Consider the following 12018-nt stretch of genomic DNA (forward strand, 5'->3'; position numbering starts at 1 on the left):
CTGTCTCAGACCCCCCACATTGGAATGGTTAAAAGAAAATTATTTGTATTTGTTTTTGTATTGGGTAAAATTGGGTAAAAACAACGATGGTTCGTTATGAACCTTTGGGTCATGTGACCCGAAGGCAGCACGAGGGTTAAACAGTTCAGGGTTAAATACTCCTGGCTGTACTGGAATAATTATAATTGTTTAAATGCTGTCATGGAAAAGGTTTAATACACTTAATTAGATTCTTAACTAACTTTGGTTCACTGATACACAATCATCTTAATACAAATCTCACCTTTGAACATTGGAAGCGATACTTTATCGTCTTAAATTATCATCTTTAATCGCATTGTCCACAGATTGTCCATATCGTCCACAGAAATACATCACTGAATTAGTTGGATGAATGTTTTAGATTAATTTCAAACATTTCTGTTTTGATTTTCACATCAAAATGAGGGTTGTCCTTTACTCATCATGAAGGTTGCTGCTGGCATATGTGTGATAATTTGTTTGATAACAGTTTGATATGAGTAGATGTTCCAGGACGTCAGTTTGTTTATATAATGCAAGATGACTGATACTGACTGACTTTTGTAGCCAACATCAAGATTACCTGCAGTACTACAACATGATACACCATTGGCTTTGTAACTGTTGTGTCTCGTGATTGGTTTCCTCCAGGAAGATAGGCCTATTCTAACACAGAAGAGCTGCACCCACTGGCAACAGGATGTGCATTGTGATAGTCCAGGTAATGTAATACTTATTGTAAATTACTTAAATAACAATACAAATATTCATTGGGGATAACAGGTGTACGCTTGTTTGTAAAGTTTGAATTCAATTCTAACAGTTACAGAAATCAATGTAACTTACAGATTTTAATGATCACAACCAGGAATAGGTTGCACAAATGCTTCATGAAACCCTTATGATCATAAGGTTTAAAAGGTCATTTACATAGAGTGGCAATTTATATTGTACCAATATTTTGGATCATTGTATAATGTTTAAAGCAACAACAAAATAGCTAAATATTAAAAAACACAATTATTGTAAAAGCTCAAGGGTAATACACTCTATAAAGCAAAATGTAATATCACATGAATACAACAATAACATCTATTGATACTACTTCAACCTAATCCTATCCTAAAGCAACATAATGGTACATTACCTGATTAGACAGACTAAAACTGGTTTAGGTTTTATGTCCAAGCAAAATATTTGTAGAATAAGTTTCTAATTAGCTGCCACTGCCTTCTATTTAATACTTCACTTCAGTGTAGACTGTGTTGTCTCTGTCTCCTGGGCTTGGTTTTCTTCTTGTCAGTGAACTTTAAAGTGGAATAGTTCAGGTTAACATCATCACTGACCTGGGGAAAAGTAACACAGAATAATGACAGCGATTTGTTACAATATGCTATCAATTTGTTTTTGAGTTATTTGTCACTACTCACAATTACACAAGATTGGTGAGTTGTTAAATTGAATACAAAAGTACACCAAAATAGATATACAGAAACTAAATCACCTATGCAGTGAAAGTACTGTACCAATTTTTTAATCAGGAATGTTTCCTCTAAACTAACCTGTTCATTTGCTCTGCTGACAGAGGCAGTCCTGTACTCTGTTTGGCAATCGGACGTGTCTGGCCCCTCTTAGAGTATGAACACATGAGAAAACACTTTCAGAATTATTCGAACTTTTAACATTTTAGAGTCTGCCATACTGTACTTAGACTGTACTTTAAGCCAGTTCCCAGTGAGGAACTATTTAATGTTGTTCAGCAAAATGGGCATATTGTGAAAACTAAGTGTGAAATAGCTCTATAGTCCTTCTTAAATGTTAGAGGAGTACACTGGTAATCCGTCATAGTAAAGACACCTTTGCAGACGTCACAACGTGTCCTCTTCATTTTCCAACAAACAATAATGTTGACAGTCACACTCATTATCGAAACGGTTGTCATCAGGCAAAATAGTATGAAGAGAAAAGGATGATTCTGACCATCTGGTACATCTGAAACTTGAAAGGCATACAAAGAATATTTTTCTTTTTATTCAGAATTAGGAAATATTGTAATTGTTTGGATTTGAAATGGTGTTGAAATGGTGCGTATTCAGATATCCACTTGGTAGATATTTGATGAAATGTATTCATGGTTTACCTTGAATATCCAGCATGGTCCCATTTCCAAACAGTATCTCTCCACATGAGGCCACAGCACAGTAGTAAGTCCCAGCATCAGAGAGGCTGAGGTTCCTCTTGGGGAGGTTGTAGACACAGCTCTGTGTAGGAGACCCAGCCTCAGGGCTCTTCTCACACTGATCACTCCTGCCTCCATGGGTGTAAAGGATTCCTGGACGGGATTCTCCTGAGCCCTGTCTGAACCAATAGACACTGTGTTCTCCTGCACCGGACTCAGTGTGTATTGTACAGTTCAGAGTAACAGAGTCTCCTGTCTGGATGGACTCAGACACTGGCTGCTGGACAACTTCTTTGGTATTGGAACCTGAACCTAAAAAGCAATGTAATTGTTTGCTTGCATGCTAGTGTTGTATCATACTTTTCACAAACAAAACTTATCTGGTATTTACAAGTAATGATTGATGAGTCTTGTACATCACCCCAAGTTATTAGTTAAATATTTAACAGAATACTACAAAATGTGAATATTGATTAATTACACAATTTGAATTATGTGTGGATACTCTATACACATTATACACGAGTATAGATACAGTTGCACTCAGGGGCGGACTGGGGGGAAAAAGTGGCCCGGGAGTTACTGTCAGACCGGCCCACTGAGCGCGTCACACTCAATACACCGCGCGTTGCCCACTCAATGCATCGCACGTATCGACCAGTCAATGGCCTACTTCCAAAAATACCCATACTTAACATTATTTTGGATGATTACAAAGAAATTACATCATATATGTTTTATGTTATTATATGTTTTAATAACATTTGGATCCACCAATTTGCCTGGATGGACACATGGAATAAAATGATACTGGCTCCTGGCCAAGTCAACGCCACAACGTCGTATCACTGTCACTAGTCGGTGGTTTCACAAATAAATCAGAGATTTGTTTCAGATTTGTTCCTCCAGACATATTTTCTTTTTCTCCCTGAGGTTTTCAGGTCCACCTTTACGTTTTGGTGCCGATGACATGCTCTCACTTTCAAAAACAACTTCGTCTGCTAGCGAGTGACGCAAATGTTGAGTAGGCAAGGCAATTATATATTATACGTTATACGTGTTCAAGTTGTGTAATATGGAAAATAGTTGGAGGTGCCGGCGATGTCAGAGGGAGGGCCGGTTGGTGATTGAAGTGGGCCGGTATTTTGGACCATCCCAACCCCGTCGGCCCACCGTGGATTCCCCCGGTATCCCCGATGGCCAGTCCGCCCTGGTTGCACTTAAAGTGAATAATTTGTAAACAATTCAAGTAAAAGAAGGGTAGGATGGGTACTTACCTTTGAGAATTAAAAAAGTCCCATTTCCAAAATGAATCGTGTTTGATCTTACAGCAGAACAGTAGTATGTTGCTGAGTCTCCAGGCTGTGTCTTGAAGATAGTCAAATTACAACTATCCAATTCTTTTTTCACACTCATACGGTTGGTGACTTTGAAGTCATCGTTAAAGTTTTCATGAGGAAATGTCGCGTTTGTGGAGTAATAGGATACCATCAAAATGGGTTTTTGTCCCATAGTTTGCTTAAACCACTTAAGGGAGATGAAACTTTTTGGGCAGAGGCAAGTGAAGGTCACACTGTCACCCAACGTGGTCACAATTATAGAATCTGACTGGATTAAGTTACCAGAAAATGCACAAACTGTCAAAACAAACAAAAGAAACAAACAAGAGTGTGCTCAGACAATGAGTTCCACCACATACAATTACTTACACCGCCGTACAATACAATACAGTACAATAATGAAAACCAAATACAGTACAGGACATGCCAGCATTCTCTTAAGATAATAAAATATAATAAATTACAATTAAAAAATGTCTTACCCAAGTTTATGTAAAACAAAAGGATGATCCAGCAGCTGATCATTTTAATGACTGTTCTTTTGGCTTGTACCTTGCAAGTGGTAGTGGTGAGAACACACATATGCATACTGTATCAGGAGTTCCGTACAGTACAGTAGGAGGTACACAACTGAACCATGCTATTGAATATCAGAAAATTATTGAAAACAAACACATTTAAATGTGTTAACCTCATTACATGAATCACAATAAATAAGGGTTTGATTGGGCTACACAATGATACGATGATTTAAGTTAAACTTACTTTCCTAGCTTTCCAACAATGTATATCTTTGTATTTTATTCCATTTGCCACCCTCTTTCACCCCACTTCTCTTCTGTTGCATCTGTTTAGTTCATCTCTATAGCCCCTCACCAAGTGCAATACATATACTTTGAAAAGTCACTTTTGTGTCTCGAAGCTCACACCAACACAATCATGATATTAGTCATTCTTTCAAAAAAGGAAGCAATTGTTTTTTGTTTGTTTGTTTTTTATTGGCTTTGTTCTGTCTTTCTCTGTTTGGTAAATTCCACTTTTCTTTCATCATTCTTTTGTCAGCCCACATCCTTTCACCACTCAGCTCGTCTTGCTGACTGCCTGTACACAGAGCTGCATTCAAACTGATGGGTGGCTCCTCTTTGTAATTCAGGGCCACTCATCTTTCACTTCAGTCACTGTGTTGCAGATAACTGTACTTTAGTTCTGGTCATCAATAACACAGCCACAGATGAATTCTTCCCTGTCTCTACACAGATGATGACTCTGCATGGGCCAGGATGAGCACCTGCTGACCGGGGATTTTGGATTTACAAATAATATTATTTATGTGCAGAGAAAATTGAATGAACAAAAAATGACATGGCTTTGTTTATTTTGCTTATTTAATTAGGTTGCTTGATGTGGTTATTGTTGAAGACAGCTCGAGTAATTCATGTGTGCTCTAGACTCAATTTAAGGGGATTGTACACCAATCACACATTCTACAAAAAAAAGCTAACAAAAACAAAAAAACACAGTTGGCAGCTGTTTTTAAACTAAGATAACCATCTGACGCTAACGTGGCCTCAAAGTCAAAGTCAAAGACCTTTCCAGACTCTCTTCTCTCCCTGCTGACTGAGTAAGATTTAAATTATCTCTTGATCTGCAGTCAAATGCTCTAACCACTGAACTGAACGTTGATCTTCTGATCGACTGAGGCATTCCTGACGTTTCAATCCAAGAAGATATGTGTTTGGTTGCAATTGCCATCGAATTCCACCAGAGTGCAGCATTTTCAAATACAGATATTTGAGGGTGTCTAAAACGATGGATTGTTTTTATTATTGCCAATTTACGAGTAGCCTAGCCTAGGTCCACTTTTACACAGTAGGCTACACATCACAATTCATGAGAAAACGTGTGTACATATGGCTAGCTACTTATAAGAAAGTCAGGATCTGCGCCTCTCACGCCCGTTTCAGTGCTCTGAAAAAACGGACAACTGGGCTATTTAATATCGAGAGTGTAGAAGTGCTTTGGCTTGCAGTTAGTGAAAGTAGGCTTTTACCGAGACAAACAGGTACTCATCAGCCATGATGACTGATTGACTCGTGAGTGACAACGCATCTGGCTGAGGAGGCGAGTGGGGATGCTCGAACCTGCCTCTCGTTACCAACTTGCCCCGCCTCACTACGCAACCGCTGGTCAACCACCCGCATCTGTCACAACCGCTGCTGCTCGGTACCGCGGCATGCTTACACCGGGACAAAGGTAGTTTTAAAGAGAAAGATACAATGTCCGAGGTGCGAAAATTCACCAAGAGGTTGAGTAAACCTGGGACGGCAGCGGAACTCAGACAAAGCGTCTCGGAGGCTGTGAGGACATCGGTGGTCGTGGTTAGTAGCTATGGAGAACCTTTTATTCTCAATCTCTCATTACCCGGTAGTAGCTAACGGTTCCTTGCTAACGCGTTTATCCTGACATTATGTCCATTAGATAGCCTTACTAGGTATCGGTACATATATGTGCCAATTTGCACAAGACGGAGGCTGCCCGTGTAATTTAATATATTATGTATAGGATACTTTGTATACTTTACCGGTGATATTGTTTGTCGTTACTATAGCTAAGCAAAAACGTGTCAGACTCACAATTTACCAAACGTCACGTGCAAGATGACACCGGCTACTATTTGACTTATTTAATATCCAGAAAACCAGTATAATGGATGCAAATTCAGTGATATCAAAACCACACAACTTCATTGTGTATAGCTAGTGTTTTCTGTAGTTGCGTCTTTTTTGTGTGTGACATCGTTTCAATAGGATTTGGCATGGTATTCCAATACTCTTGCCATCATCTTCTTTGGTGTCTTTTGTGCGCTTGAGAAATAAAAGATGTTCCTGTTGGCCGACCAGCTCAGATTCTGCATGGTCGTGTTCTCGATATGTCCCATTCTGCTGTTTTCCATTAAGGTTATTTAGGAATGATTGATATTGAGATTTGAAAAATCCATTGTCTCTATTCTATGCTAGTGTCAACAACTTGCAACACTGGCTTGAAACCCTGAGATTGAACGTGGTTTGAGATGAATTACAGATAATGCTGATGAAGCATTCAGAGTAGTGAGCTTGCCTAGACTATTTTTAATCATTTGCAGAGGGGTCCTTGCAGATTCTCACCAGTGTGTCTTTATGTTGTGTGTTTGTGTGTCGTAGTATTGACCCCATTTATTTGTTTTGTTGGAGACAAATTCCTAAAAATAAATGCTTATGGCATTGTGTGAAAGACATGATTCATTGTGTGACCTCAAACAAGGAACATATCTGTTCAGAGACTTATCTCACACAAATTAAAATGTACTCAATTAGCAGACAGTTAAAGCAATGCACAGTACAGAGGGGATACAAACCTGAAATCTCTTGATTTGCAGTCAAGCGCTATAACGGCTAAGCTATACCCTCCCTTAAAGTTTGCTATCATGAGATTAATACAAATCACACACCTCCACGATTAGCTCAATCAAAATGGGTAATGGATTTTTGAGTACCTACAGCATCCTGCCCCCTTTCCGGTCTTATGATGATGATGATGATGATGATGGTGGTACTGACGCAACAACATGTACAAATCTTGTGATAGGAAAAAAAACAATTCTACACAGACATCAAACACACACTAGCAGACTCTAAACTGTGTCTGGTCAAGTGGCGGATGAGCCTCAGGGTAATGGTAGTCATGGTAACGGAGAACAAGCACTGTTTTGTAGAGGTCGCACTGCTGGTGTTCTCACATGGGAATTCCCTTGAGCCAGGCTACAACCATGCTTCCTGTGTGTGTGTGTGTGTGTGTGTGTGTGTGTGTGTGTAGATCTGTGTCCTAATTGGTCAATAGTTCTGCTTCCTCTCGTCCCTGGCCTCTCCTCTCGTTATCCTCTCTATCTCTTGTTTTGCACTGGAAGGTGGTGTCACTGGTGGGTCATCAAATTCACATTATTCTGGAGGTTTGCTCTGTGAGAGATTGAATCTGAAAATAAAGTAACCAGACCTATGACTTAAAATGGACAGATGGCCAATGCAGTCCTTATCAAATCAAGTTCATGACATCATATATCAATATAGCTTACTTTGAGGCACTTGAGGAGTCTAGTTTAGTTGTGATATAGGCCTGACCTGGATTATAGTGTGTGTTTAACCAAGTCAATGTGAAGAGTTATGACATCGTCGTGTCTGTGCTAATAGTAAATACTGGGGTCAGAGATAGGCCAGTGGAACTGTTGAACTGACACGTGTGTGGGGTGTGTATGTATGTGTGTGGGTGTATGTGTGTGTGCACACGTGTGTTTGTAGCCTGCTCGGTTTCTTACAGCCCATCTGGTTGAGTTCTCTTTGGTCTCCACTGAACCGTATTCAGAAACAGACATCTGGAAATGTACTTTTCTCACTAACATTAAGGCCTCGTGCCCTCCAGCATGTTGAAGTCACAGTCTATGTTTGGCATCTGATGTTTGAGAGTTCAGGCCAGACAGATAGCTGAGTCGAGTAAGGAAAACAACGAGTGCCATAAACAAGTTGAGAAAGTGAGTCTGGGTGTGTAGTTAGAGGAAGGCGGCTACGCCCCTTAGTCAGGCCCTGTCTTGTGTCATCTCCCTGCTCTTTGTCGATCTCTCTCTCTCTCTCTCTCTCTCTCTCTCTCTCTCTCTCTCTCTCTCTCTCTCTCTCTCTCTCTCTCTCTCTCTCTCTCTCTCTCTCTCTCTCTTGTCTCTGTCTCTCTCTGTATGTATTTCTGTCTCTTGTCTATTCCCCCCCCCCCCCCTCTCTCTCTCTCTCTCTCTCTCTCTCTCTCTTTCTCTCTCTCTCTCTCTATCGTCTCTGTCTCTCTGTATGTATTTCTGTCTCTTGTCCCCCCTCTCTCTCTCTCTCTCTCTCTCTCTCTCTCTCTCTCTCTCTCTCTCTCTCTCTCTCTTGTCTCTGTCTCTCTCTGTATGTATTTCTGTCTCTTGTCTATTCCCCCCCCCCCCCTCTCTCTCTCTCTCTCTCTCTCTCTCTCTGTCTCTCTCTGTGTCTCTCTCTATGTCTCTCTCTCTGTAACATGATCAGTGTTGTAATGGTACGACGATGCTGCCTGCTGAAGGTCTCTGTGGTTCCACTGCTTCCCCAGCGGTGTCACATGACGGGAAGCTGTTGTGCTGCTCAGGGCGCCCTACTGCTCAGCGTGACCTGATGCGTTCAGCAGGCAGGGCCTAGGTTACTGTAGGACCACTCGGTGTCGTCGACTGGTGTTGAATTTGTCAGAGTTACTTCTAGGAATTCAAGTAGTATTTAAGTACTTAAATACTATTTAAGTACTTATTATTTAAAACTTCAATACAAGGAATTGTGTTGTTGTTGTTTCATGGGGTTTAATGGACTTTTTATGCCCACGGTTTGGACTGATTCGTCATTAGTAAGAAGAGAGCGTGTGAGAGGAGAGAGAAGGAGAGAGAGAGAGAGAGAGAGAGAGAGAGAGAGAGAGAGAGAGAGAGAGAGAGAGAGAGAAAGAGAGAGAGAGAGAGACAGAAAGACAGAAAGAGAGAGAGAGAGAGAGAGAGAGAGAGAGAGAGAGAGAGAGAGAGAGAAAGAGAGAGAGAGAGAAAGAGAGAAAGAGAGAGCAAGATGGACAGTGATGAGGAGGGCTTAGCTGTGCGTGCTTTAGCCTCGGGTTGCCACAAAACTGTCACAATTACAAAAAAGGCAGAAGGTGGTGTTTCTTAGACAGAGAGAGTGTGGAGGTTTAAGGAGAGAGGAAGAGAGTGCATGAGTACGAAAGATAGAAAGAGAGGGAGAGAGATGATTGTGTAGTGTGCAGTTCTGTGCACCAGCTGGAGGGGAAGTCAATGAGAGAGACCTAAACTTTACCCCTTGATAGCTGCAGCATAGCCCATTGCTTCAGCTGTGCGAGGCTAGCTGCCCATGGAACATGAACTCCCCCAACACACAAACACACGCATGCACACACACACGTACAGCTGTGCACTGAGCTATGTGTGTGTACGGGAGGCCTGGAAAGGAGCTGATGGTACCTTAGCCACATGCATCTATGAAGGAGGGTCTAACTATGTTAGTTCTATCACACACTGAGGTGATCCGACCTTACACCTGATAGCAGCCTTTATTAGTGAGAGCACAAAGGCTGCAGCTGCCTGTAGGCGTAAGCCATACACTGATTTAACAACCTGAAATACACTGAAAAACAGCCTGAACGTGTATTCGCTTTGGATAAAAGCGTCTGCTAAATGAATAAATGTAAATGTAATGTAAATGTAGTCTAGGCCAAAATATTCTTGCATATCTTCCTGTAGGACTATTCAAATCTCCCTTGCAGAAACCGCCTCATTCTTTAAATTAATTATTCATTGTTTATAGCTTGTTGCTTGGCTTTGCACCATATGACCTAGTTGTGGTGGAACCGGTGCGATTTCAAGTTCAAAATATGGGATATGAAATCATTTGGCTTCTCTATGAAACTTGAAACGGGATGTCACACTGCAGAGTTCATGCAGGGGGCGGCCATCTTTGTTCAGTTGTTCCTTGTTGTCTTAACTTTTGTCATTCCTCCTGTTAAGTGATTTGTCAATGGCTGACCATGTTACTAACCCTTCTGGTCTAGTTAATGTTCAAGTTCTTCTGACCCCTTTACTGAGGTAAATGAGTAAGAGTAGCGAAGCGCTAAGGTTACAAACACACTTTCAGCCGAAACAAAGTTCTAACCCTATATTTCGGACAGGTTATGTAATAGTCTAATAGCTAATGTAATATTGCACACATTTTCGTCCTATTTCCCTTAAAGTAATAAGGTTAGGCTACTTAAAGACACCTTCCACTTCTAAAGTATGTTATAAATGGCATAAATGCTGTCAAATAATAATTGACGTAACAACTTATTGTAAATGGTCAGTAGCCTAGCCTATCGATTAAGGTAGGCCACTCTGAAGCATGTACACTGCCTGCTTCATTTGATCTTGATAGGCTGAGCATTCTGTAGCAAATAATAACAATAAACCCACTATTTAACTTAATTTAAATTTGCAAGAACTATAGACTAATACAATAACAGGCTTAAATGAACTGACAACATAAGTTATACGACTTACAGTTCTCAAGGACGCACACACGCAATCTCAACTGCGGTGTGAAGCGCGTGCCCGTGCTATTCTCCGACATGCACTCTAACAATCACTTCTGATAGACGGCCTTTTGTACAGCCCTATTTCTGATACCGTGGCGGCAGAAATTTAGCCGTGGCTAAAATCAACCAAAATCAACATAGAGAAAACACTGTTGTAACTCACCTAGACCATCCCCGGTTCCACCTTGAGCTTTCCCACAAGGTTCCTTGACCTGTTTCCAGGGTTCTCACCCTCCCTCACACCCTCTCCTTCTCTATTTCTCTCTCTCTACTGCTTTCCTCTCTTTATTCATGCCGTCGCCTGCTCATACTCCTCTCGCTGTCTCTCTCCGACGCTTCCTTTCTCTCTGTTTCTCTGTCTGTCTCTCGCTGCTTTGTAGCTTTCCTCTGAACCCTTGTGGTTCCCTCTCCTGCTCTTTACCCTCACGTGGCTCACCATGTTCAGGTGTCATGACCCCTCACCCCACCCCCACCCCCATCTAACCAGAAGCCACCGCTCTAGCCGACCATAAACAGATCAGGTGAGCAGGGGCCCAGGCCGAGTCATGTTTTCCCGCCTCTGGGTCTGACTGCGTTCTGTTACAGGAGCAGCCCAAAATCATCGAGCCGTTGGACTACGAGAACGTGGTGTTCCAGAGGAAGGCTCAGATCCACAGCGACCCCCACAGAGACCTGCTGCTCTGCCCCGCCGACGATGTCTCGGTGAGAGTCACAACACTACAGTGCCCAGGGTACACAGCACTGGACCGGGCCTATCGCCAGGCTTCGGTAGTAGCATGAGGGATAAATATAGAATAGGTATTTATTGGAGATCTGTTGCAAAATCGCAGTTTTTGCATGGAAAGCTAACGTTTGTAGTCAGTAAATTTTTTAACTGATTTTTTATGACCACTCAGGTTTTAGAAGATGTAGCTAGGTTCGTTTCTCAACTCTGCAGTGAAAAAGTTGTATTGGTGGATGTGATTCGATGTGATTGGCTCATGTCAACTCACTCCCAGACAGTTCATTGTGTCTCATTCCCAAACACATGTGGTTCTGTTCTGAGGCATGAAGCTCCATGTGTCATTCCAATCCTGACAGACTACGTGCGTGTGTGTCTGTGTGTGTGTTGTGTTTGTGTCTGTAGGAGTCCCAGATCTCTCGCCAGAGGCGGACCCTGGTTCCCTCCGTGCCCCAGAATGCAGAGCGAGAAGCCCAGAGTCTGTTTGCCAAAGAGGTACTCACTCATGCCATGGTTGTGCTGCTCTAATAGGATGTCAGCCTGAAAGCAGTTCAACAAGATTGTAAATAGACTTATAAGGAATCACAGTGTGATTAAATCAAATGAAA

At 41.6% G+C, this 12018-nt stretch overlaps 2 protein-coding genes across 5 annotated transcripts in view; one reads left to right on the forward strand and one right to left on the reverse strand.

Annotated features, from left to right (window-relative positions):
• Positions 1 to 1271: 1271 nt before the first annotated feature.
• LOC134010133 (signal-regulatory protein beta-2-like) lies at positions 1272 to 3965 on the reverse strand. The gene is made up of 5 exons (XM_062450001.1): positions 3959 to 3965; positions 3478 to 3837; positions 2162 to 2512; positions 1584 to 1651; positions 1272 to 1367 (listed from the first exon to the last, which is right to left on the reverse strand). Exons 1-5 carry the CDS (start codon positions 3963 to 3965, stop codon positions 1272 to 1274), a joined length of 882 nt encoding a protein of 293 aa, XP_062305985.1.
• Positions 3966 to 5727: 1762 nt separating this feature from the next.
• Positions 5728 to 12018, forward strand: part of dock11 (dedicator of cytokinesis 11) — a 57489-nt gene continuing 51198 nt past the window's right edge. For 2 of the 4 annotated variants that reach the window (XM_062449572.1, XM_062449573.1), the window contains exons 1-3: positions 5737 to 5918; positions 11275 to 11391; positions 11816 to 11905. In XM_062449572.1, the coding sequence (XP_062305556.1) occupies positions 5817 to 5918; positions 11275 to 11391; positions 11816 to 11905 (309 nt within the window). In that variant the 5' untranslated portion in view covers positions 5737 to 5816. Of the gene's footprint in view, positions 5919 to 11274; positions 11392 to 11815; positions 11906 to 12018 lie in introns of all 4 variants that reach the window. The other 2 variants (XM_062449574.1, XM_062449571.1) reach the window with 2 other exon arrangements.

The sequence above is a fragment of the Osmerus eperlanus genome, chromosome 23, assembly GCF_963692335.1.
Source record: "Osmerus eperlanus chromosome 23, fOsmEpe2.1, whole genome shotgun sequence".
Lineage (NCBI taxonomy): Eukaryota > Metazoa > Chordata > Actinopteri > Osmeriformes > Osmeridae > Osmerus > Osmerus eperlanus.

Bases quoted from the DNA above. Each gene is read 5' to 3' on its own strand.
- LOC134010133 (XM_062450001.1), bottom strand. The intron at 2,513-3,477 runs GTAAGTACCCAT...ATTGCTTTTTAG, and splicing joins GACTTTTTTAATTCTCAAAG to GTTCAGGTTCCAATACCAAA. The intron at 1,652-2,161 runs GTAAACCATGAA...TCATACTCTAAG, and splicing joins GACCATGCTGGATATTCAAG to AGGGGCCAGACACGTCCGAT.